Source organism: Leptosomus discolor, chromosome 7 (genome assembly GCF_034619465.1).
Source record: "Leptosomus discolor isolate bLepDis1 chromosome 7, bLepDis1.hap2, whole genome shotgun sequence".
NCBI classification, from domain to species: domain Eukaryota; kingdom Metazoa; phylum Chordata; class Aves; order Leptosomiformes; family Leptosomidae; genus Leptosomus; species Leptosomus discolor.
Genome location: NC_141397.1, coordinates 7,135,516 through 7,159,878, shown reverse-complemented (window position 1 = coordinate 7,159,878; position 24,363 = coordinate 7,135,516). Strand labels below are relative to the sequence as shown.

At 38.9% G+C, this 24,363-nt stretch overlaps 1 protein-coding gene across 5 annotated transcripts in view; it reads right to left on the bottom strand.

Annotated features, from left to right (window-relative positions):
* HDAC9 (histone deacetylase 9) overlaps positions 1-24,363 on the bottom strand; it is a 276,738-nt gene that overhangs the window by 102,176 nt on the left and 150,199 nt on the right. For all 5 annotated transcript variants that reach the window (XM_086468227.1, XM_086468228.1, XM_086468232.1 and 2 more), the window contains 2 exons: positions 20,379-20,428; positions 6,336-6,443 (listed from right to left, as the gene is read on the bottom strand). In XM_086468227.1, the coding sequence (XP_086324353.1) occupies positions 6,336-6,443; positions 20,379-20,428 (158 nt within the window). The remainder of the gene's footprint in view (positions 1-6,335; positions 6,444-20,378; positions 20,429-24,363) is intronic.

The window sequence follows — 24,363 nt, the reverse complement described above, 5'->3', positions numbered from 1 at the left end:
CAGAATACTTTTAAGACTAGAAAACTAAGAGCTTGCGGGGGGGAGGGGGGTGATTAAACTAATTCTGCTTATTCACTAGATTAGTACAATTTACCATATGATGATTCCTCCATAGCCCTGTGTGAAAAAGACCTTGAGAGCGGTAATAACTGAGCTCATTTGGAATGAGAGTTTCAAGTTCAATTTAAGTTATCCATGGATTATACAAACACACCAGAGTAGCAATGACCAAACGCAGGAGGTTTATTTTGGTATTGATTCAACCTGACATATCAGAAAGAACCATCCCAGGAACGTATCAGATTTTGGTTCAGAGGAAACTCATTTCAATTGCTTTCATTCTGTTAAATGACCCCTAACTACCAACAGGGCAACTTTACACATGTGTGTGTGTGCACACACATACATATGATAAGGCAGAGAAAGAGCTTGCGCTTCACTCGGTTCAGCTGAAGTGAGTGTTGAAGACAGTCTCAGACCACACTTTTGTGCCTTTTCTCTTGAGTGTTCCTTTACAAAATTGCTTCTTAATTCATGCAAACTTTTTTTAAAATAGGGAATAACCATACAAATCCTACCAGCTCGTGATAGTTTATTGTGTATGTCTCTTCTGTTTCAAATTTGTCAAATTACAAATACATGGTACCTTTCTATCACAGAAAAGAGCGCTGTCATCACCAACATTGACATTTTTAAAGGCTATGCAAAGTAAACTAGACAGTAATCCTTATTACTGGTATTGTACTTAAAGTAATTAATTCTAGCTTATAATAGTACTGAATGGGGTCATCTGAGGCTGAAGGAAACCATTTCAGAAATGTTCCTTTGGATTTTCAGTAGCTGCATGGTCTCCTCTGGCACTGAGGAGGATGATGGAAAGTCATCTCTCATTACAAAACCAGGTTTTTACTAGGTATGCTCTTTTAAAGTCATATTTTTCGCTGGTACAATTTTTTTTTCCTGCCAGTGAGTTGTAAGATGTTAAGGGACAGCCAGAGAAACATTTACAACTCATTCTGAGAAAAGAAATCAAGACACGTTTAAGTTCACAAAACAGCACACAATAAAACCGTCATTACAAGAAGAAATAATATTTTGAAGGACATTATTCAACAAAGTATAATTATTGCAAAATTATCATACTAACATAATCAACTATCTGAATCCCAACTTCTTGAAAGTAATATTAATCATTTACTAAACATCTAATATATGGCAGGATCAGCATGAATAATTTGATTAACAAAATGGAAATATCAGCAACCTAAACTCTTTCAGAAAAAACAATAATTTGTCAAGCTAAGTCCTAAAGGTGAGATTCTCTGCAGGCTCTAAGAGTTACAGATGAAATCTGAAACTCAAGAGAGACCACAGATGCAGAAACCCTCCTTATTTTCCTCTGAGAGTCAGCTAATGCGGGGTTTGGACAAGCTGTGTACTCATCCAGTTCAGCAGCAGGAGGGAAGTGCCTGCTGCGCAGGATGGCCGGGTGCAGGCAAGGGGAGAGGCTCTTTGTGCCTGGCTGCCTGTGAGTGAATAGTCTGCTGGCGGGGAGGGGACGTGAACTGAGCTGAGCATCAGAGTCGATGTAAGGGAATCAGCCAGACCAGGCTGGGAAATAAATGGGAAGGCAGGGCGGGACAGCACCTCCCAGTGCCACCAAGCCACTAGACCACACACTCCTGAAATCTGCCTTGTTATCGCAGAGCAGTGACTGGGACACTGTGAGCGTTCCTTTTGCCACATACTTCTAGCCCATCTCTATTTTCCTGTGGCAATGAAAGAGAGGAAGGAAATTCTTAGGAGACACTTCCAGGAACAAAATGCTCTCTCTGCAGACGCAGATCTTTTAGGGCCCTCTTTCTGAAGGTGCAGTCATTAGGTAGAGACTAGAGGCAATGATTTCCATGTTCATGAGCTATACTGCACACAAGAGATCATATGCAGGGCACTACCTGTATTTCTTCCCCAAGTCCCAAGGAATATATCGTAAGACTTCCCTTATCTGTTAAAACTATTTATTGGAAATAGCTAATTACCGCAGTGGAATTATATTCACCCAGTTCCACATACTCTACTCTTCTAAAGATCTGTGGTTCGCCAGCAGATTATTAAAAGCCATCTGCATAAATCTGTTGGGGAAATCAGAAAGGAGCAAAGGTAGATATGAAAAACAGCTAGACAGGAGAGCTGTGGCACCGATTTCATACAACATAAATACCTCTTCATGCGTCAGCAGGCTTTCTAAATCAAAAAGTTTAAAAAAGGGTGACCTTCATGCAATATTTAGGCTTGTCTCCTATTGTTATATTGCCAAGATGACATTCATCATACATATATATAAATTCATGAAAAAAAGAAAAGCATAGAATTCATCTCAGTATAACACCATATTTATCATACTATATATTTCAGTGGTGTGATTCTTTATTCTCTATTAAATATTGTCTCAAATGGATCTCAATGAGTGCTCATTATATCATTAAACAAACCCCAAAAGTTCTTAATTTTGATTGTTTGATATAATCAAATAAAAAACATCCAGATTAAGACTCCCTAGAGAAGAGACAATTTGTCCTGATTTAAAAAAAAAAAAACCACCACCACAGTAATTTAGTAGTACAGCAGCAGTAGAATTTCAGTAAACCCTATTGTTTTACATCCTTAGCACTGTCATGTTGATGTTTTCCCCATTAGTCAAGGAGATCAAAGAAATTTGATGTCTCACAAGGGGTTTGAACTACAGTGAAGAGAACTCTTAACTCCTGGTCAGTTTTTGAACACTGTCCAAATGAGATGAACAAAATGTTGCTGTTCTCAGACGAGACCTGTGTGAAATGGGACTGATACTCAGGAAATTCAGAATAAAGTAAAGAACCTTTTGCCTTGCGTACGAGTTTGACTCATGCCCAACTCTGTAGTGAATCTCTCAATTGTTCTGCAGACTTTCATAATTTATTTTGTAGTCTCAACCCTTTTCTTAGCAGCATGTACCTATGCTATAACAGGTTCTAACCCATTACTATCACTCTATGCAATAGCAAGCAATAGCGGTAGAGACTGTGGAATAAGCATAGAAATTGAAATGTCCTGTCCTTGCTAAAATAGACTTTAAATATCAGATGCCAGACAATACAGAGCAGTTTATATTTGTTAGTTTCCACACTCTAGCTTGGCAGTAAAGACATTTACCTCCAGTATCGTAAATAATTTTTTAATTAAATTAATTGAATACATGTGCATAAAATAAACTATTATTTAATTTTAGAAAAACCATCTTAGACCTTTTCAAAATATATCTATTGGTTCCTCAACTGTAAGAAATATTTGTGCTGCTCATACCCAACTACATGGACAAATTTGATAATTCTCGTGTCAGAAAAGCACTTGTTAAATGAATGACTTCAGTTTCTCATTCCTGAGGCTTCTTGTCTCAGACTTTGTCTATGCTAGATAGTTTTACTCTGACGTTATCCTAATGTTGCCATGGCTAGTTCAGAAAAAGGCATCTGCGATTCTCCAGTGCAGTGGGTCTGCTGCAATCTGGAACACCGCCCCATGGGAAGTCCTTGCTGTGTATTTTAAGTCTGCCACTGTGAACTTCAGGACATGCAGCTCTTCTCAGACAACTGTGGGATTTCAGAATAAATCAGTACACCCTGTCTCATAATTTACTTTGTTTTCTTAAGATGACACCAAACTGACAGCACACCATCTGATAGCAATCCATGGTGGTAAACTTCCAGGGAATCACTACAACGTGTTTCTCTACTGCTCTCATCTTGGTGTTTACATGTTGCAGAGCTGTTACAGCTTACACACAATTCTTGGAAGGCACTTTTTTGTCATCCAAAGATTTTGAAGCTGTGGCAGATCATTCCAGGTTCCCATTAGAGCTTAATCCTCCCACTCAGCACTCACACTACAGGCCCCAAATGGTTGCTTCACATGCATATTTGCTCCATGAATGCACATGGAAGCGGTCAGCTTCACTTACTTCCCCTCAGATCTTCACAAGTAAGCTACAGAACTGGCATTTTCCCTCTACTAGAAACAGCTGATCAGCGCCACACATGTGTTTCTAGATGAAAAATAGCAGCAAGATAGAAAAGCAACGTATAAAGTCATAAAGGTAGATTGGAACATACAGATCTGTGGGGCTAAAAACTTACAGCTACCTACAGTCTCATCCTGAACACCATGTAGAAAAGCATAGAAAACACTGCAAAAATTCCTCTAATGTCATTTACCATATGAGGATATTGGGAGTAACTTGCAGCAAAACCCAGGTTTGTAGGGATGCAGTGACAGAACAAGCACAGAAGGACTCTGCCAAAATAGCTAATGTCAGGATTTGTGCATTTCCAGAACTTCTTCTAGCATGCTTTTCTTCTGTCAGTCAGGCCTTAATAACCTTTCCATAACCTTAAATTATAAATACCACATGCAGATTGTTAGTTCATACAGTTAGCACGGTGGCATGTAAGTCATTGGGGTTCATGCTGGAAGTATAGGAGCAGGTTAGAAAAACACCTGTCAGGAATGGTGTGGGTATTCCCAATTCTCTTTCACAGACAATCCTTTCCATTCCTATTTTTTTTTTTTTTTGATGATTTGGTATAAACCAACTACTTGGAACATCTATTGAACAATTACCTTTCTTATGCCTCAACTGCAGGCTGCATGAGACTGCTTCAATTCTCTGCACTGTAGACAAAGATTCTATTTAGGATCAACAATAATTTTACAGTAAACTACAAACTAGTACTAAATTTAAAATATTTGTTTACAGACTGTTGCAACACCAGTAACAACCAAGGTCTCACAGTGGCTGATGTTTGATTCTTTTCAGGTGTCCATCACATACACATAAACAACCAAGAGTATTCACACTGTGGAAAGACAGCGCAAATGTACAGAGGTAAAGATTCTGCAGCGGACCCTGCTCATGTCAACTGCACATAGGACAGATCTCACTGTTCTTATCAAAACTTGCTTTTATGTTGTCTTAGAGACCGATGTATATCCTACAGTCACCAAAGGTAAAAACTAGCTAAAAAATCCTTCCCTTTCATCAGTCCTGTTGGGTGGGAATAATGCACAGTGAGTTGTGTATTGAATCCTACTGTGACCAAAAAGCTTAATGTGGTGAAGTGTACCCTCAGAAAGGATGCACAGCAGGATCTCATACAATGCGCCCTGTTCTTGATCTGAGATTTCAAAATTTGTACATTTTGTGTAGTACCTGGGTAATCATTTCAGTGGCTGAACATGAAAGTTTGGTAACTGCATTCGACTGGGTCAGAGCTATAGCACTGCACTTCACCTGAGTAAGCTGTCATTTATGTACCTATATATACTATATCTATGTGTATATGCATACAAACATATGTGCTAATCCCCAAATATGTAGCTAATGTATTTTGACTGAAATAAGACAGATATACTAGAACGAAATTCTCAAGTTCAAATACAATTTGGAATTTTAAAAATCATGGTGCAACGCTAATTCTAAAATATTTATTTCTGTCTTGATTTTGGAAGCAGGACGGATTCCATTAGTATTTCAACTGGAAAGAGAATAAACAGTTTCGTTAAGGAGACATGTTAGCTCCAACAATGTTTATTGGGGCAAGCCTGCATTCTGGCTGCATATGGTGTACCTTTAAATAGGGCTGTTAAAATACCAAATAAAATGTCAAAGTCTGTCAGGTCTGGAGCTTTTATAAATTGTTTAGACTGGGGATAATTTGGGTTTTGTACATCATGCCTCGCAGATCGCGCGGCACAGAGATAGGAAGGGAAAAGGGGCCGGGGAGAAGAACGCGGGGCCGTCAGCCTGGCGGAAAGGCACCTCCTGGGTCACCGCTCCCCTCCACAGCTGCCTCCCTCTTCCCCCCAGCCTGCACACCCGCTGTTGGCCTCCCCTCGCTCTGGGTGGTATCCTGAGGTTACGCACATGACTGAACAACCATATTTTTTTAGAAAAAAATAGTAAAATTTATTTCAAGAAGGCAGTGCCACAGCCCCTTGCCAGAGCGGTGCGCTCTTCTGAGTGACTTCACCTTGGGCTGTAGCCACCCTGCGCTGTAAGTGCCCACCGCCGCTTCAGCGTATCGACGGCAAGGCCGTCCCGGACGAGGCCTGGAAGAGTCACCCAGGTCGCCACACCTTCGTGGCCATCCTCCCAGCCCTCTTCCCGCCACCCTGCCGGAGCGGAGCGGTTGAACAACGCCTCCCTTCAGCCCCCCCCCCCCCCCCCTCCCCCCCGCCCTCCGCCGCCCCCCGACTCCACCGCCCTGGCTCTCCCACCCACGGCGCGGCCCGGACCTCACCTTCAGCTCCCGGGAGGCCACGCGGGCCGCCAGCTCGATGACACAGCCCACCGCCATGCGTGCCGCCCCGGCCGAGTGCAGCTCGTTCCAAACGGTGTCACTGTCCACCTGAGCAAACAGCCGGCCCCGGGAGGAAGGCAGGGGAGAGAGGGAGAGGGAGAGGGAGAGGGAGAGCATGAGAGAAAACAAACCCGTGAGGGAGGGCTGGCAGCGTGACAGCCCGCGTACAATAACATCAGTCTTCCGTCCCGGCCAGCTGAAAGGCCTTCTGGACATGGCTTTGCTTATGCTTTTTCTCTGCACGGGCTTCTCCAATGGAAACACATTCCTGTCATGCCTCGCTGCCATTCCCTGTTTAGATTTCTCATTACAAACAGTGTTACATCGGCCGGGACGGGCCTGCTCGCCAGCCGCCGTGCGCCGGGTCCTCGCGCCGGCGGGGGGACGGGGACCCGCCAGTACTGGGACAAGGCGTCCATCGGTGTGGCCTCAGCAGCCGTCACCGGCAACCCGTGCCACCAAAACTCGCCAGTGGCTCGGGTCATTACCCCTTTCTTTTAAAAAAAAGAAGCAGTAAGCACTTGTCTTTCCTACCCAGGCAGGAGCTGGTTTTAAGTGACTGAAATCAGAACAATTAGTTTTTGGATTAATTTCAGTAGTCACTATTGCCATAAACAGAAAATAAAAGGAAATAAAATAAAGCACGACCCTTGCTGCATCTCCAGTTCTGACAAACTAGTAAGTTTCAGCTGAAAAGCTTTAGGTCCCCCTTTGTAACAGATGAAAGTGGTTATTTAAAGCAGAGAAAATTGTCTTTTCACCTTCTAAATGAGCAAGGGTGACATGTAAGACATTACACGAATATCATATGAAATAGAAGGATAAAATATTATAAAGATAAAATATTATGAAGGAAATGTTATAAAGATGGCTAAGCAGCACTGCTCTACACCTTCAATCAGTATGCTAAAATTTTACCTTTGAAATCTATTTTTAGTAACTATTTATTTAAAAAAAAAATCAGGTGAAATGTTGTATATCACTTATATGATATTATTCCAAGCAGATATGGTGGTGTGAAATAGTCTGAAAAAGTCATCCAAAGAGACAGCCAGACTTCCTCAATGCTCCATGGGAAGTGCATTTAATTGTATCATACTGTAGAAATTTATCATGAAAAGAAAAACGTTTAGGGATAGACAAAATACTGTGGCAGATGTTATTTGGATGACTTCCAAGCACACTGAGACATGTTTTCAGTTTGAACCAGAAGCTTCTGTTCCTAATTTCTTAAAAAAAAAAAAGAAAAAAGGAAAAAAAAAGAAGGAAAGAAAGAAATCAAGTAATTGAAAATGGATGAAACTGCTGCTCGACTCTGGAGGTTCTGAGGGATTTCTCTGATTAGTCATTTGAAACAGAAAGAAGCTTGATCTTCTCTACACCTGTCAAATGTCTTCGTCATTACTGTTACAATATTATATTTCAAGGTACTAAAGTGAACTTATTTTTCAGTATATACTGGAACTGAGTTTTCTATCATTTTGATCAGTTTTGTGTTCATGCAGCAGAACTAATGCAAATAGTTGGTATTCACAGTAGACCTGAATAAGAAGACGGGATTTTGCTTGCAAAGTTTAGAATAACAGTGATAATAGCACACTGTGTTTTCATCTGAGAAACTCAAAATGTTGTACAAACATAATTAAGCATCATCAGCTTGGTACGGGATGATTTATTATGTTTGTTTTGCAGATTGGTAGCTTAAGATTTGAAGAAATTAAGCAGCTTTCCCAAAGACGCACACAAATCAATAGGTAAATAGGAAATTACAACAAGAAATAAAAAAGAAAACAAGTAGTAAAAAAAAGAGAGGTTTTTAACATTAGGCAGACCTTCAGGTTGTCTCACTATTGCTTTAAAGCAACTGTGAATCAATTTTCATTTTTAAAACAATCAAGGAGATAAATAAGTAGAGGTCACCGGTTAAATCAATGTAATCAAACCATAATAAAGTTTGAAAAATACTGTGCAGTACTTTAAATAAAGAAGTATCAACAAGAGGGCTGGGAGGGAGTACTTTCTTACCATTTTTACAGCTAGCAAATTAAGGTTAACATGAAGGAGTGGCTGATGAAAATGATTCAATGGCAGCTGCTCAGTACACTAGGGCACGAGCAGGAGCCTGAGTGCTCAAAGGGACTATGATTCATTTCCAGGAAGGCCGATTAAGTTAAAATTGTAACCACAACTTGAGAGTACCCACCCTTCAAGACAGTTGTCTGCTCTGACACATGAGACAGAAGTCTCTCCAACCACCAAACGCTGAGTCTTGGCCAGGATGCGGCATTTATCACTTTCTGCTTTCAACTGAGTGTGAGGAGACTGAACTGGGGCAATAAGACCAAATATCTTCCACTGAAAAATTTCCCCCAGACCACTTGAATGACTGCTACCTAATTTTACCTGGACTGGGAGTAAAAATGGGCAATCAGGAACCCAAACAGCATTTGCGGAGGAATTTTCAAAAGTGATCACCTACAAGCACACAGGAAATTCAGGATATTTTTAGCTGATCTCTTGGGCATGGTACATGTAACGAATGGTAAACTCTCGAAGCCAGGGGTGGCCAACTGAGGCTGCATACGTTAGTGCACAGTGATTATAATACATGAATATATAATAAATATATGAATAATTACCCTGAAATGGCACAGTATTCCAAACTTAGATGTCAAATTCTGTTTCATACTCATGTAAAATTAAGACTGAATTTCTGAGGAACATCTCATGAAAAACTTCTGTCACACAGCCAATGCTTTAGCTGTAACGACTAGAAAATGCCATCTCATTCTATTTTGTATCTCTATTAGTTTGCTGTATTGCCTTAAGTGTTTCAGGTCTTTAAACTGAGATTTTCTTTTAGTGTTATTCAATGTTTACTTTTTAAATTGCTGTTGAAATACAGTGATACAAATGGCAAAACCATTAAAATTACAGCTACTAGCTGGCCCAGTTGTCAAGCTGTATGTGAAAAGCAGCTATGTAAAATCCTACTAGATACGCTTTTCTTTATTCCTGTGAGATGAAATGGTTGGATTTTATACAAGTGAAGGGAATAGGATTAGACACTGTGGTTTCTGGTTCTAGCTCATGTATGTATCACATATATCTGACAGTCTATCTAGATGCTGAGTATGCATGAATTTGTGACAAACGTGATGCTTGCTGAATCACAGGCTATGAAGAAGTCAGATGGAATTTTATAAGGGGTAATTTTTGTTCTGCCAGTGCTTTAGAGCAGAATTCATTAAAAACCCTACTTGACTAGGAAATTTTTTGGAAAATGTTAAAGAAAATTTACAGAAAATACAGCATTTGTAGATCAATTCTAAAACAGAATCTTAGCCTTTTTTTTTTTTTTTTTCCTGCTTAGTTATATACATTATTTTCATTTAAGAGTCCTTTAAAAAAAAATCAGGGTAGCAAAAAGTTCTGAATGTCTAACCAAACAAAAAAGAACGGTTTTTTTAAAGCACAAAAATGTTGGTGTTAATCTATGAGCATACTACACATTTCGTTATCAAAAACCCTATCCCTGCTGCAGCTCTTCAAAGAAGGACTGTGCATGATAGCACCAAGAGCCAGAAAACATGAGTCCTATCTGAACAGTGACTTTCTAATACACATATGGATTTACTTCACTCCGAGTTTCCTGAACGAGCACTGCAGGTTGTAGGCTTTTTCAAGCACATCTAGTATAGCTCAATCATTGGCATGTGTAGCAAAGCTAATACTCTGTAAAGCTACAGATGATAGAAATTAAGCTACCTGTCCCTGAAGTGGATGTGGAGGCATTAAAGAGGAAGGGAATGACTTAAGTGAAAAGAAATGTAGGTAACTTTTCCTGACTGGACGCAACTAATGTTTCAAGCCCCGTGTGCAGAAATCCCTTGCTTTGCACTACAAAAAGAACTTGATGTGAATGCTTCCTGCAAGAAATATCGGTGATGACTTTCACAACGAAGACTTTAAGCATACTGAGAAACCAGAAGCCTTGCAGCAGAGATGTTTCAGCAGATAGAAAGCTTGAATGGTAACCACTCATGGCAGGAATATTTCATATTAAGGAAGACTGACTATAAGTTTGAAAGTTACCAACTCATACCGTGCTCAGGTTGTGGCATGTGTATGTGAAGGCGGAGAGGAAGGATATGGAAATGCATCTGAGCGAGAGATTGTTTACTTAAAGGCCTTTCTGAAGTGTCCACAGTTGCTGAAACTGGAAATGATACTTGTCCTGCTATTTACATTTATCTGGAACCTACCTCAGAGAGGCGAAGAAAGCAGCATGAATAATAATAATTATTCTAAAGCATTTTTAAACTGCCTTTTGTTTTACCTATCCCTTCCCCTGCTAGAGAACCTCTTCACTCCTCATCATTTCAGTCCTTCCTCCAGAAACCTCCTGGGATCTGCCTAATGGTCACTGGATCACAATTCTGCTGACCAGAGATGCTGCTCACAGTCTGACATACCCTTCCATTTTTCACACCCTGCATGGTGTATTCATCTCTGTGAGTTATTTCTCTTTCTTAAATAATTACTGCAAACATTACTACATGGCAATATAAAAGAGACCCCAGACTACTGCTTTGGAATGGATTCTGACAAAGCATCCTAGAGCTCGCCCCCTCTCTCTCTCACACACATGTACACACAATTTGCAATTTAACATAAATCCAGCCGCCACAGTGGAATTCTGATTTCCCTCCTAAAAGAAATTAAAAATATACTGAATCACTCATCCTGCTCTGGATTCTCTGCACGACTGTTGCCATCATAAAAATCAAAACCAGTGCTCCTAGAGTTACCATATGTCCCTACCAGAGATACTCGTTCTCTGAGAATAGTTCAAAAATGCAGTCTGTCATCTACCTGTTCATGGATATTTTGACCTCTAATGATCCTTTGATAGCAGTGATTGTGTTATATGTGTACAAATATCCTAGACAACAAGCTAAAATGTAGCAGTTCTTTACAGCATTCTAAAAAGATTCTTTGCCTTTTCTTTAAAGAGTAGAGGTTGGGCTCAACTGGTCTTGGATGGAAGTTAAACCAGTATGCATTTCAGATGGACGAATTTCAATACAAATCTAGAAAAACTACTATATGAAAAAAAAAGGTTGTTGTTTGATATAAGTGGTTATAAAACTAAGAAGTAAATAAAATCTAGTCAGCTAACAACAGTGTAGCTATACACAGTAAACAAACCGATAAAGAAATCTGTGAGAAATAACATATCAGAGTACAGACCTCCTCAGTGATACTGCAATTTAATAAAACTTGTGTACTGCAGAGCAAATTCCTGTGCTTTAGCTTTAAACTCTTCCACTTATGCCAGAGCAAACATGTTTCCCTCACTGTGTTTTTTTTTTTAGTTCCCTGGCACGAAAATAGAAATTAAATATTTTCCTGAAGTGTTGCAACCTCTAAAAATTGTGTGTGGCATTTTGCTATCGCTTCCAGCAAGGAGTCCGTCATTCTTGGAGACAGTTGGTGCCAGCAAACACTAGCGCATAGGTTTGCAATACTTTGCTCCCGACCATAAGCAGTGCAGCTTCCCAGGTGCCACGCTCGTAGCTCTCACCTCCCACTCCTACAGATGTCCTGGCGATCATTCATCACCTCCGTGATTTCCACTAAGAAGCGAAAGGTCCGCAACGTGTTTCTCAGCTGCTGTTTCATCTCACCATGACTAAAGAAGCGAAGGTGTGCACATCATCTCCGAGGAACAACCTCTAATGAATGGCCTGTCAGCCATGTCTCTCGTTAAGGAACAAAGGAGAAAAAGTTTGCATGGCTGACGTCTCTTCCATAAATCCAGCGTACAGGAAGCGTGTAAAAGCAGGCTACTTTAGGGAAACTATGTACAGTGAGCTTCCTTTATTTTTACTACTATTTTACAGCTGTATCAGACTTGTTCGGTCAAAGGCATTTCCAGCTGCTTTAATCTAAAATGCCCGCCATAGAGAGTACCCAGAATATCAGCTTCTCATGCTTTCTTAGCTACCAGCGTGGTTTACAAATAAATTGAGGAGGGGATGAGATCTTTAGACTCCAGTGGGATGCATAGTTCAAAGGATCATCACAAATCATTGCTTAAACAAAAACCATGGAATTCACCTGGGCTTGCATTCCCTTGGTTGTGTTTAAATAATTCCAGTAGGAGAATTTACCAGCAATAATATTCATGGAAATGGACATCTAAAAAGAATTTTAGAGGCTATTAATTCTGACCCTAAAAGCCTCTTTCTGGGCAAGAACAAGGAATGTGGACAGTACACGTACCCACTGTATGTAGAATATTTAATATCTTTCAAGTTTTACCTGCCAATAGTGATCTAACTTGTAAAGCTATTATAAATCAAAGCCAATTTTCAGAAAAGTCTCAGTAAAAAAAATTTACGTAAAAATTAATAATTGAATGCCTAGCAGAGGTACTGATAGTGATAGTCAGCCGCTGATAAAAACGCAGCACCCCTACTTCTATATAAACGGAATTCACCTTAAGGTTTGTAAAAAAAGCAAGTAAATATGTGAGATCTGTATTAAAAAATGAAGAGCTTTGTATTCAAAATGAGAATCACCCTAAGTCAAGCTGAAGCCCGAATAGAATAATATCTTCAGAAGAAATAGTTTGATTTGGTTACTCTCTGGGTCTCATAAAGCATACATTAGACATCCTAAAGGATCTCAAAACCTTAGTGAAACATTGATGTGTGGATCATTGGTAGGGGGAATGGAGGGAGGATAGCATGGATTAGATGTGGATTAGAACTTGTTTTTAGAAAAAACTCATAAATAAAACACTTAGGCCCAGATTCAAGTCTCAGATATGTGGTATATATCGCCAGATGCTTGTAAAAAATGTTACTGCACTTTCAGTCCTAACCCTGAGTACTCTATTAATTCAACTTGACATTTGTTTTAGTATTTAATGGATTAGTGTGTGAAAATGCTTGTGCAACTGCCTTCTTATGTTTGATCATACAGTTTCCAGGGGTTCATGGGCAAATAGAACAATATGTAGTTGGTCGTAATGCATACAGCTACAGAAAACACAACTTTCACGTGCAGAATTCAAGCCTTGTTTTTTAAAAGTTTCATCATTTGCTGGTGAACATGTTTCAGCAACACACAGCATTTCAGCTTCTTCTTGGATGATCTTTATGTTAGAGGCTGCTATGGAGCTATGCTAGAAACTGGTGTTTATTCAGACAAGCAACACATGAACTTTTCCTCTTCAGAGAGCTTTTCTGTCCATCTTGGGGGCTAAATTCTATCAATAAACACATGGTGTATTTTTAAAGTGCAAATGTGAATTCTGCTTTAGTTATGGAATTCCCATCAAATCCATAGGTGTGTGTGTGATTAAGTCTGGGGAGAGTGAATGGTATTAGTAAGTTGTTTATGGTACTATTCCACTATTTACATTTAAGAGATACAGATATATAGAGAGATATAGATATATATAATGTTTCATATTCTGGTGAACAAGAAGGCCTCTTTGCATAATGCTGGCCTTTGGCAAGAGAATAATTTTTAGGAAATGCGCAAAATGAGGTAAGACTTGATTTGACTTTATGGTAGTCCAATAACTTCACAATAATTTTCTATGTTCCGTGTGCTGTATCTTTGTTTACAATTTTAATCTGGTCTAGTACCAAGGAAAAAAGCTCCTCTGTTAGAAAGGACGAAAATAATTAGCTGAGTGCCTAAATTCTTGGAACGTGAAGCTGGACAAATGAGTCTTCAGAGAACTGTCGTTCTGAATGGAAAGTAAGTAAATGTGCAGGTTTTATCTAATTTCCCTGTTCTTTAGATTGTCCACTCAAGGAAGCTGTGAGCTTATCAGCTAGAAAGCCTACAATTCTCTATGCATAAGAGAGCTCAACTAAAGTGTTAATTGGTCCGTTCCTACAAAGTATAGACCACTGAAACAGCCGGCTGTCATGAATTGCCAGAACTGATGGGATATGCCATCTAAAGAGTGCGTTCACCAGCGCAGCGGGGAGTACATTACACCCTCACTCCCCCATCCTGTGGATAGTCTAAATAGGTTTATCTGAGGCTGCACAAATTGACTGAGTGTGCAGGCCCTTGAATGCTCTGGGATGACAAACCTCCAGCCCTCACTCCAGTCCCATCGCCACCAGCCTTAAATTGTGCTGTGGGGTGGTACCAGGATGGCCTTTTTGATCACGTATTTTGATGACCTCTGCAGAAAAGATCACGCAGTCAACAGCATGTAACTGTGACACCTAAATAGTCATGCAAAATATATCAAAGCATGATGTGTCTGTGAGGTTGTTTGGGATTTCTTTAGGGATGGTTTAGCTGCCAGAGAGGCTTAGGAGGTAAACAAGTCCTTTATTCCCAGAAGTTTCCTGCAATCTGCTCCAAAATGTTCTAACTGGCAAATTCCAGTGGGTTAATAAGGTGACTCAGGTAAGTAGTTTAAATTAATAGATGAATATATTGGCAGCATGGTATATTAATGATTTCACAATCGAAAACATCATACTGAGTAGATGAGCTTCTAGGAATAACAGATTGCTTTCCCCAAACCAGGAAACAGACATTTTTTTGGTTGATGTTGTGAAAGGACAATACCTATTTTGGTACAGCCTGGGATATAGGGAAAGTACACAACTTAATTCTAACATCTGTGTGGAGGTGATGTTTAATTTGAGTACTCAAACAATAGGCAGTCTGGTTTCCTTACAGCCAGATTTGCATGTAGGTGTAAGGAGAGATCCCTGAGCAGCCTGGAGCCTAAAATCTGCTACAAGGAGACAACACTGTTGCCAATACTTTCTTAATTTTTACGCTATTGTACCTGGTAATGGAACTAGGTTGGTACCATTAGCTCTTATACAAATAAGAGGAATGAAGAGTCATCATGTGCAAAGGCTGAAGATTTTTCCTGGGCCCAGACTGAGAGGATCAAGGGAAGAATGAGAAGCAGCAGAAAACAATTTGTTGCCTGGATGACTTACTAAAGTTGCATATGAGGGAAATCTTGCCTTTCTTATTGCTTTTCTTCCTGTGTGGTCAGGACAAAAAGTAGTACTGTCCAGCTACCACAGCAAGGAATGCCAGAAAGAAATTCAACATTCAGAAAATATTAATATTTTCTAAGTTTTGTAAAAAGATAGCGAGATTTTATAGCTTCAAGTTTCTTTTCTTGATAGTTACGGGCCAAATTATTTTCCGATATGGAAGATCTAAGCTACACTTCAGTTAACGAAACAAGGCCAGCAGTTAATGAAACAAGACCAGCTTATCCCAGGAGAAAATTGCCATAACAGCAAAATGAGAGGAAATGCAATGGAGTTTCCGTAATATGTACAAGCTACTCTTAGCCATTCAGATGGGTCAATGTTTAGCCCATGAACCACTCTGTTCAGCTCACTAAATGTTTATTCTGCTGAAGTCTGATTTCTTGCAGGGTAGTGTTCTCCCCCAGCTCCTCCTCTAGCAATTTAAAGGTCTGACTTTACACATTACAGGTTTGGAGCAGTGTCTTTTGAGGGTGGGGGAGAGTGGGGGGGGATTGGATAACTGCCCAATTTCATATGATAAAAGTGAAATTCTCTTCTGTCTGCAGGACAATCCCCAGGGAACAACGTATGAAACCCAAACTTAAATAAAATCATATCCTGTTTGCAAACATCATATTCCCTTTGCTTCTCAGTAATCTGGACCCATAAACCCCAGCACAGCTTGAGAGCCCATTCCTCATCTAAACAAATGCCATAAGCCCCTTTATACTTTTACAACCATGTCAGAAAATAATATTGACTGCCAATAGTGATGTGATTGGAGTTGCCTCCTCTGAGCCATAAAAGAAGCAGTCTGTTATCAATTTCTCTAAATGCATCAAGGGAATTATGGGTCGGTTCAGTTCCAAGTTATAAATGACAATTCAAAAGCCGCAGAAGTGTTTGAAGCTGGGAGCCGATGATGACATTATCATAAAAGCCTGCTCTTCTTTGCTTTTGTGGGTTTTTTTGCCTATCAACTAGACAAAAAAATATGGCTGAGAAATGACTTCAAGATTTCTTCACACAGCAGCAGGTCAAACAGGCAGGAAAACAATCACTATTTTTAGTGACAGACTGAAGGAAGGAGATGAAACTTGCTCCCATTAAAAGTAGATTTCTGCTTCTTTTATTGTCATTTTCACAGCACAACAGAAAGGGAGGAATTTCAATAGGTGGATGCATTGATCAAATGATCAGCCAGAGCTCTAGTGGCCGTTTACAGATGAAAAATTGTGGAATGGTCTGATAATCCACAGAACCAAAAAGCAATTTGTGATTATTCTCCCCATTTGGCCACTTCACCTGCAATCTACCCATCTCTCCTGGAGAACTTTTCACATTCCAAACCTCTGACCAGCTGCAAGAAACCATCTCTTATTATTAAAACTGCTGGCCGTAGAGCTGCTAGTCTCTCTCCAACACAAGGAATTTCATCCCCCTGATATTAGAATTCTTTAACAACAGTTGGTTCTAGAACAATGTTAAGCTTGAAAGAAGAATAAAAAGCATTATTGCAAGAGGGAGCAATACTTCAGTGGATGTTATACTGCTGACCCTGGATAGTCCTCTGATAAAAAATTAACCATCATTGAAAGAAAGCCTGTTACAGGCAAATTTAGGAGGTTAGATTTAGACTCTCTTTTTCTCTGTGAGATCCGTTCATTTGGCTGTCAGTATGAAACAGTATGTGCTCTTAGATAAGAGAGCTAATTATTACTTAAATAGTTTCGTATAAAACTATAAAGTTTTTTATTTCTCCTGAAAGTCTAACACATACCAAATCTGCCAATGACCCTGACGTAATCAGTCCCTATCACTACTTGAAAGAAAACTCTCATGGATGAAAAATGTTTACAAAATCAGTAAACAGTGACTTTACATGCAGTTTGCACTGGTACAGAAGATTGAGAGCCATGATGGAACAGGACCAGAAAATACTAATTATGGACACTGCCTCTTGTTTGCTTTTCAAAATTCTTGAAGAAGCTTTCTTTTACTGTAATTGTAAGTACTGTCCAAAGAAGAGGATCCCTGATCTTGATCTCAGTTTATTGGTGCTGTTAGAACGAAGATAATAAAATTAATAATATAGGGTTATGGAGGTTAGTTGGACCTTTGTTTGTGAACAATGCAAGCCATCTCAAATTCATGCCGATATAGTCTTTATAGCCCATCAGCTGATCATGCCTTCAATGCCTGTGAAGTCCGGGGTTCCAGTCCAGGCTCCAAGAGCAGTTTCCATTTTATTCACTGATTCTTTCATGTGAAATACATAAGCTGTTTGTGGAGCAGGGGCTCAGAGATAGGAGTTCACGTCATTTAGAAATGTATGATAGCTAGATCATAGCCTTAGATACACGGTCTTTATCCTGCTTAAGCTCTGTCTTACTGCTCCAGTGCTCTTTCCAACAGCGGCACAGCTTCAGTGCATGGTGTGAGGGTCTCCAACCAGAAACAGATCTATGACCTCCTGAGTGGTAACAACATCCTCTAAGAGATGGGGACTCTGATATTAAATCCAGCCTGGCAGTGGAGAGAAACGAGCCTGCATTTCCCATCCCCTGTGTGAGTAGTTCAACCACTAATCTATTTAATAATAGAAAAGCTGCATAATAACAGCCAGCAAGGCCCCCATATGGTTAGAAAACAATAGGATCAAAGAGCTCTGAAAACCATTGTTCAAGAGGCAGCTATAAAGCCTCCTGCAAGAATGGAATATTTTTTTTCGTGATACTTTCTCACTGTATTCTTTCACAAACAAGTAATCAAGCAAGCAAGAAAATAAATAAGAACAAAAAATTTAAAAAAATTAATTCTTCCCTTCCTCCTTAAAATATTAGCTTGAACTACTCTCACTGCTTTATGTTGATTACTGGTTTATAACCCTCAAAATACTTGAAAGCTACTAAGTAGCAATGCTTCTTTCTTTCCACCATCATTTTTGAAAGTAAACTTAAGAATCTCCTTCCACACAGTTTGAAGCTGTTCCTTTTCCCAGAGCTCATCTTAACCAGTAGACAGTTAATATCACTGAAAGAGAGCTCCTAATCTGATTATTTACCTTGAAAAAGGTCATAACCCATTCCTTTAAAAGAGCCCCACAGCAAGCCTGACAATAACATGTAGAAAGGCAAACCAACTAGAAAAAAAATAAATAAAAGATCCATTTCTACAACATGTTCTTTAATCCAATTTCCATTATTTTAAATAAGAAATAAACCCAACAGTTCCAAAAAAGTGTAGGTAAATTTAAATGCTTAAAAAAATGAAGTTATACTGAGTATTTCTGACTTGTGTTAACTTTAGAATGGGCAACATACTTTCATTAGTAGAAGGATTTCAAAGCACATCTCTGTTCATGATTTTTTAATACCACAATAACTTATTTCACAGAAAAATCCTATATTTTAAGTTTCAAAGCATACTGCAGTCCTATTTACTTTCCTAAGCCCTCAGAAAGATTTGTCAAGAAATTTTACATCAGCTCCTCTTTACTCAGAAGCCTGAATATCCTTTCTCAAATTAATTCATCTCTTGTTCCATTTTCTCTAAAATTCTTAGTAACTGCAAAAACAGTGGGAAAATTTACCTTTTTTTTATATACAGAAATGTGTGCATACATGCATGCGCATGCACATATGTGCACACAGTAGTGCACAGAGGTCACGTGGACATGCATGTCTACATGTCAATGTGTAATGTCAGCTGACTCCCAGCTTTCAAAATTAGCAAGTTGTTAGTTACCAAGTTCCAAATTTTAGGCAGAATCCTTAGCAAGCTAAGTCCACAGTACAGGAGCTGGAATGATTACCACTTCCTGATTCTTTGTTCCTTAACTCATAGTTCAGAAACCCTCAAAAGTTACTAAATATTGAAAGCTAAAATGGATTATTTTTTTTTTTCATGTATTAAAACCTTACAAAATGAGTATTTCTTCTGTCAGGTATCTCATCATAAAACCCTCCACTATGAACAAGACTAGTATGGTATGGAATTTATCCTCTGTGAAGGACAAAAGTAAATAAAACTTCAGAAGGTTGCATTGGAAGTTGCCCTCCAGAGATTGTGGTTTTATTCCTGCATACTCAGAAACAGTGAAAAGAAACTAAAATACATATGCATCAGCCAGCCAGCCCATCAATATCTAGTGATATCATCATTGTGCTTTGATATTGCTGACACCAGTAAATAATGGACCCAGCTGGACCAAAAGCACAGAACACTTTTATGTGAAAAAATCCTGTATGTGAAAAACGATTTCTCCCGGGTATTATCTTCACCAGAATTTAATAGGAGTAGGATACCAACATCAGTAGAAAATCTCCATTCTACATGGTTTTTTCAATAATTCAGATTAATTCTTTTACCTAGTGTTGCAACAGATTTTTGTCTACTGTTTCCTAATACTTATAAGTTTGTATTTCAGAATGAATCCATTTCAAAACAGGACATAAAAATGCTCCAATAATTTATTAGTTTAACAACACCCAAGTTATTAGCTGGCAGCTAGTGAGCACTTCTCATGCTAAATGTTAGCTTTGGTAAAGTTTTTTGTCCTTTCTGAGAAATGTGAAGCTATATTTACTTTTCAACAGTAAGCATAACAGCTCCTCCAAAGCTCATTCTGCTATAACAATTGCACCCGTGTTACTCTCCTCAAAAATAGAGCTCATGTAAAAAGCCCAAAGTGGGACAACTGAGAAACGTGCACGTTATCACAAAATACGCTCCTACCTAACTGTTCCATATGCTTATTGTAACGCGCTGTCTTCTGTGTCTTTGAACACACATTATGATTTTGGCTCAGGTTTCATCTCTGCATTTTTTATCAGCTTCTCAAGACTTTGAATTCATAATGCAATAGTGCTAAAGAATTCATGAATGAATACATATGCTGCGTGCTGTCCTTCTTGCGAAAAAACAAACAGCTACTTACCCCAAGTCCCCCACAAGGCAACAAGGAAAAGAGTTTTTGAGACACGTTTCCTATATATTAAAGAAAAAAAAAGAAACAATAAGCATCACTTATCAAAAAGACATTTAAATACTGGAACAGTAATCACTCTTTACTGTAATTTAGATTTCAGTATCACACAATGAAAAATATTAATAGTACTTAGCAAATCAGCCATGGGGTAGTTAAGGTAATCTTTTGCAACAATGACAGATCTCAAGATTGGTAAGCAGTAGTTTCAAAGGAGCATAATGACTGAATCTCCACAGAAAATCACTCTGAACTAGGGTGACTAATCATCCCGATATCTATAGCTGATAAGCAGCTTGTCTAAGCCAGTCATCTCAGCTTCGTCTATAGCCAGTGGGGAGAGGAGGGCACCTCTGCCCAGCCTAGGTGCCTGATGGGATGAATTATACCCGAGAAGCGCCTGTTTCTTTTCACTGACAAGACAGGGAACCTCATTAAACTTACACAAAACTGATAACTAATTTCTTAACTTCATTTCTGCAAAAAAGTTTCTCCCTTGAAAATCAAAGCCTTAGTCTTCCTATCTATACAAAAATGCTCTTCTTTTCGTTAACATACCATCGATGAATACATTGAATGTATTTTAAAAACATAAAATGAAACACTACTTGTTTCAGTATTACTCAGTAAATGTATTCAACTAAACGGAACAAAAACTTAATAGGTTTTAGAATCTAATTTCTAGCTTATTCTGCTCTATACATTAGATAATGTGATAGGGTTTGTCTTAATATTTATACTCACTTTTTACTAATACATTTTTTCTTTTTTTTTTTCGTACCACTAAACTCACTGTTTGTCTTGATAAGGACAACATGAAAACCGGGTGAGGATCTCAGGATTTGATGCAGTTCCTGTCCCTGTATGTAATCTGATCCTGAGGCAGCTGCCGAAGAGAACACAAGCTTTTCCCCCGCCCTATCACAGAACGGGCTTTGCATCTTTGCCATCTGGAGGAAGCCTTAGATAGTGAATCACTCAAGTTACCAAGAAGAGCCACCCATTGTTATGGAAGGGGCGAACGCTACAGTTACTCATGTTTAGCAGGTGCCAATGAAATGCATAAAGACAATTATAAGCCATCATCTTTGAAGTACAAGAGATCAGACTGCAAGGTCTGAGACGAAGAAAGTGCTTTACACTCTGAGTAAAATCCGAGATCCATTTTTAACCGGCTAGAGGCCTTTGATCAGGTTGCACAATGTGCAAGAGAAGTCAAACAAAACCTCCTGTGGAGCTACCAGGGGAAATGCAGGTGTAGCAGCTATGAGGAGTATTCTCATACTGTGAGTCCTAATGGCCCCAGACAGGCAAGGAAATGTTGGCTGCAGGAGTTTGTCAGAGTAGAGGTACAGGAGGAGTTTCCAGATCTCTGGCTAAGCAGATCCAGGGACCAATGAGAACAGCAATTTTTCACATTTTACTGTGGGGAAGATCAAAAAGTCTTGAGTAGATAACTAAAATATTAGTTCTGTTAAAGTGCCAGGAGACATTAATGGAAACATAAGCTGTAATTCGAGATAAAAGAAGGCATTTTTCGAATATTGAATGGCTAGATCTTTTTTCTTAAATTCCATTGCAGAGTTGGGACATAAGAGAGAACAGATGAGCTCTCATTTATTTCCCTGTGGCCAGGCATATCGTGCATGGTAAACACTATTAAAAACAACAAACACAAAGTAAAAACAGAAAAGCAGATGGTGAGGAAGGACTTTAAAATCAATCAACAGATAGTACTAAAATGAGGAAAACAAGCATGAAGCCTTTTCAGTGTATCAAGAAACTTGCCAGGATACTCATTTCTTGTTTCATGATAGTCAAAAAAAGCAGATAACAGACTTTGCAGAACAAGAAAAACATTGAGATTTCGTTAAAGCAATGGTGGGAAAGGTTCTACTAAGAGCGAATGATACCATCACTTAGCTAGCCTCACAAAAAGAAAAGAGCTCACAACACTCTTTGCCATAAATGGAAATTAGTAGCAAAAAGCAAACCCTGAAAATGAATCGAAGTGAGAATTTCCCATGATGTTTGGAGTTGATGTCCCAGCAGAACTTGGTAAATAACAGTCATTTTCTGGAAACACCCTTCCACACCCCAGGATACCTTCAGAATAATAATGAAAAAGATAAATTGGATACTTCAAGTGAGACAGAAGACAAATTTTAAATAACCATACTTTTTCTGGCTTTCCATCAGGGCAGAGTTTGTCATCACCAGAAAATCACTTGAATAAAAAGATCTTTTAGATAAGATTCAGTACAACAGTTTATTGATAGAGCTAGAAAAATGATCCAAAATTTCTGAATTTCACCTCATAAAGGCAGTAGAAGCTGATTAGTCAAATTAGGTGCTGAGGCACCCATCACTGACTGAGATCAGGGTCCCTACAGAAGTGAAGGAAGCTGCTTAGGAGGTTGGCAGCTGGGTACTGAGAGACTGATGAGCAGGTAAAGTGATGGGCAAAAACCATCTTTCAAGAAAAAAAAAACAAATTAAAAACTGTTCACTTGTGATAAGGCACAGATTGAAGAACTTAATTGCTTTCAGCATCATCACTCAAGAACAAAAGCATTTCTGCTAAGTGATCCCTTTTTCATTAACTTGAAATTGCAATTGCACAGATGCTCTGTGAATGCATCTTTTAGTTGTACTCTAAATACCAGCTCACTGTCAGGGATGTGTTGACAGCATATTTCTCACTTTTACAAATTTGTAATCATTGGAAATGTGATTTTTAGAAACACTCTTTTAATTTTGATTGGAGGAAAAAGCAAACAAATTCATAAGACCTGTTTGATAACTGTTCTGCCCTTCATCTTATTCAAAGTGATTTGAAAGGTTGTATTCTGTCACATGAAACTGTAACATGATGTGACACATAGTTTGCATATTAGTTTCCTTCATGTCAAGACAATGTAGTGCAACATAACATGTTGCTTAACATACCGCACTGAAATACGATCAGTCAAAAGCTTAACTACGCAATAGTGCAGAAGTTGAAGCGATCATTTGCAATAGCTGCATTTGTAGGCTCTGATGCAGGGAAAATAAAGCCAAGAGTTCAAGCCAGTTTATGCCCTGAAACCATTAAGAATATGTGAACAATAACTGTGTGCATAATTCTCACTGATTTCAGTAGTTTACCGCCATTTTGCCTCGAGGTCTTCCAGAACAGAGTTTTTTCCTGAACAGGAGCACTGAAATAAGCATTTATTGACAAGTAGCACATTTCAAGCCCTAGTCAGTCATACTTAAATTTCATTCCTTCAAGTGTTTCTTTTCTGTTTAAAAAAAAAAAAAAAAAAAAAAAAAAAAGAAAGAAAAAGAGAGCCTCAGAGAAAGCAGAAGTACTCTTCTGAACAGGGACAGGGAACAAACGTTTTTCTGGAGCACAAGTAGAGAACAAACTGAGCCTTTGTCTTTTTGGGTGGGTAGAGGAGTAAGAAAAGGAATGGTTAGGTCCTCCTTTTCTTTAGGATGCAAAGTCATAATTTGATGGAACTAATTCCGTAGGAAAAAAAAATGCATTTATTGAAATAGGAATGTTTTATGAGACAATGTTGTTATTGATGACTTTTTTGATGAGAAATATTTCTTCTTTGCTACACATCATGCTGAATTTCTATACTATACCAAGATGTTAATTTCAATGTCAGGATTGGTTAAGTTCAACTTTGTCAAACTGGGAACAACGAAAGGTGGAATAGTCACACTGCATTTTGGAAAAATGTAAGAGACGATTAAGTTTCTTTAGACAAGAGTGGGGAAGCCCAAATGATTAGAGCTTCCAACCAAAACACAGGCACATGCAAAAGCATGCGGGAAGGGTGTTTCATTGACTGCTGTCTTGGTAAAGAGGCCATGAGAGATGCAGCAAGAAAACATCCTAGAAACAGAGACAGAAAAGGGCATTAAGCCAAGGATACAGTCAGAA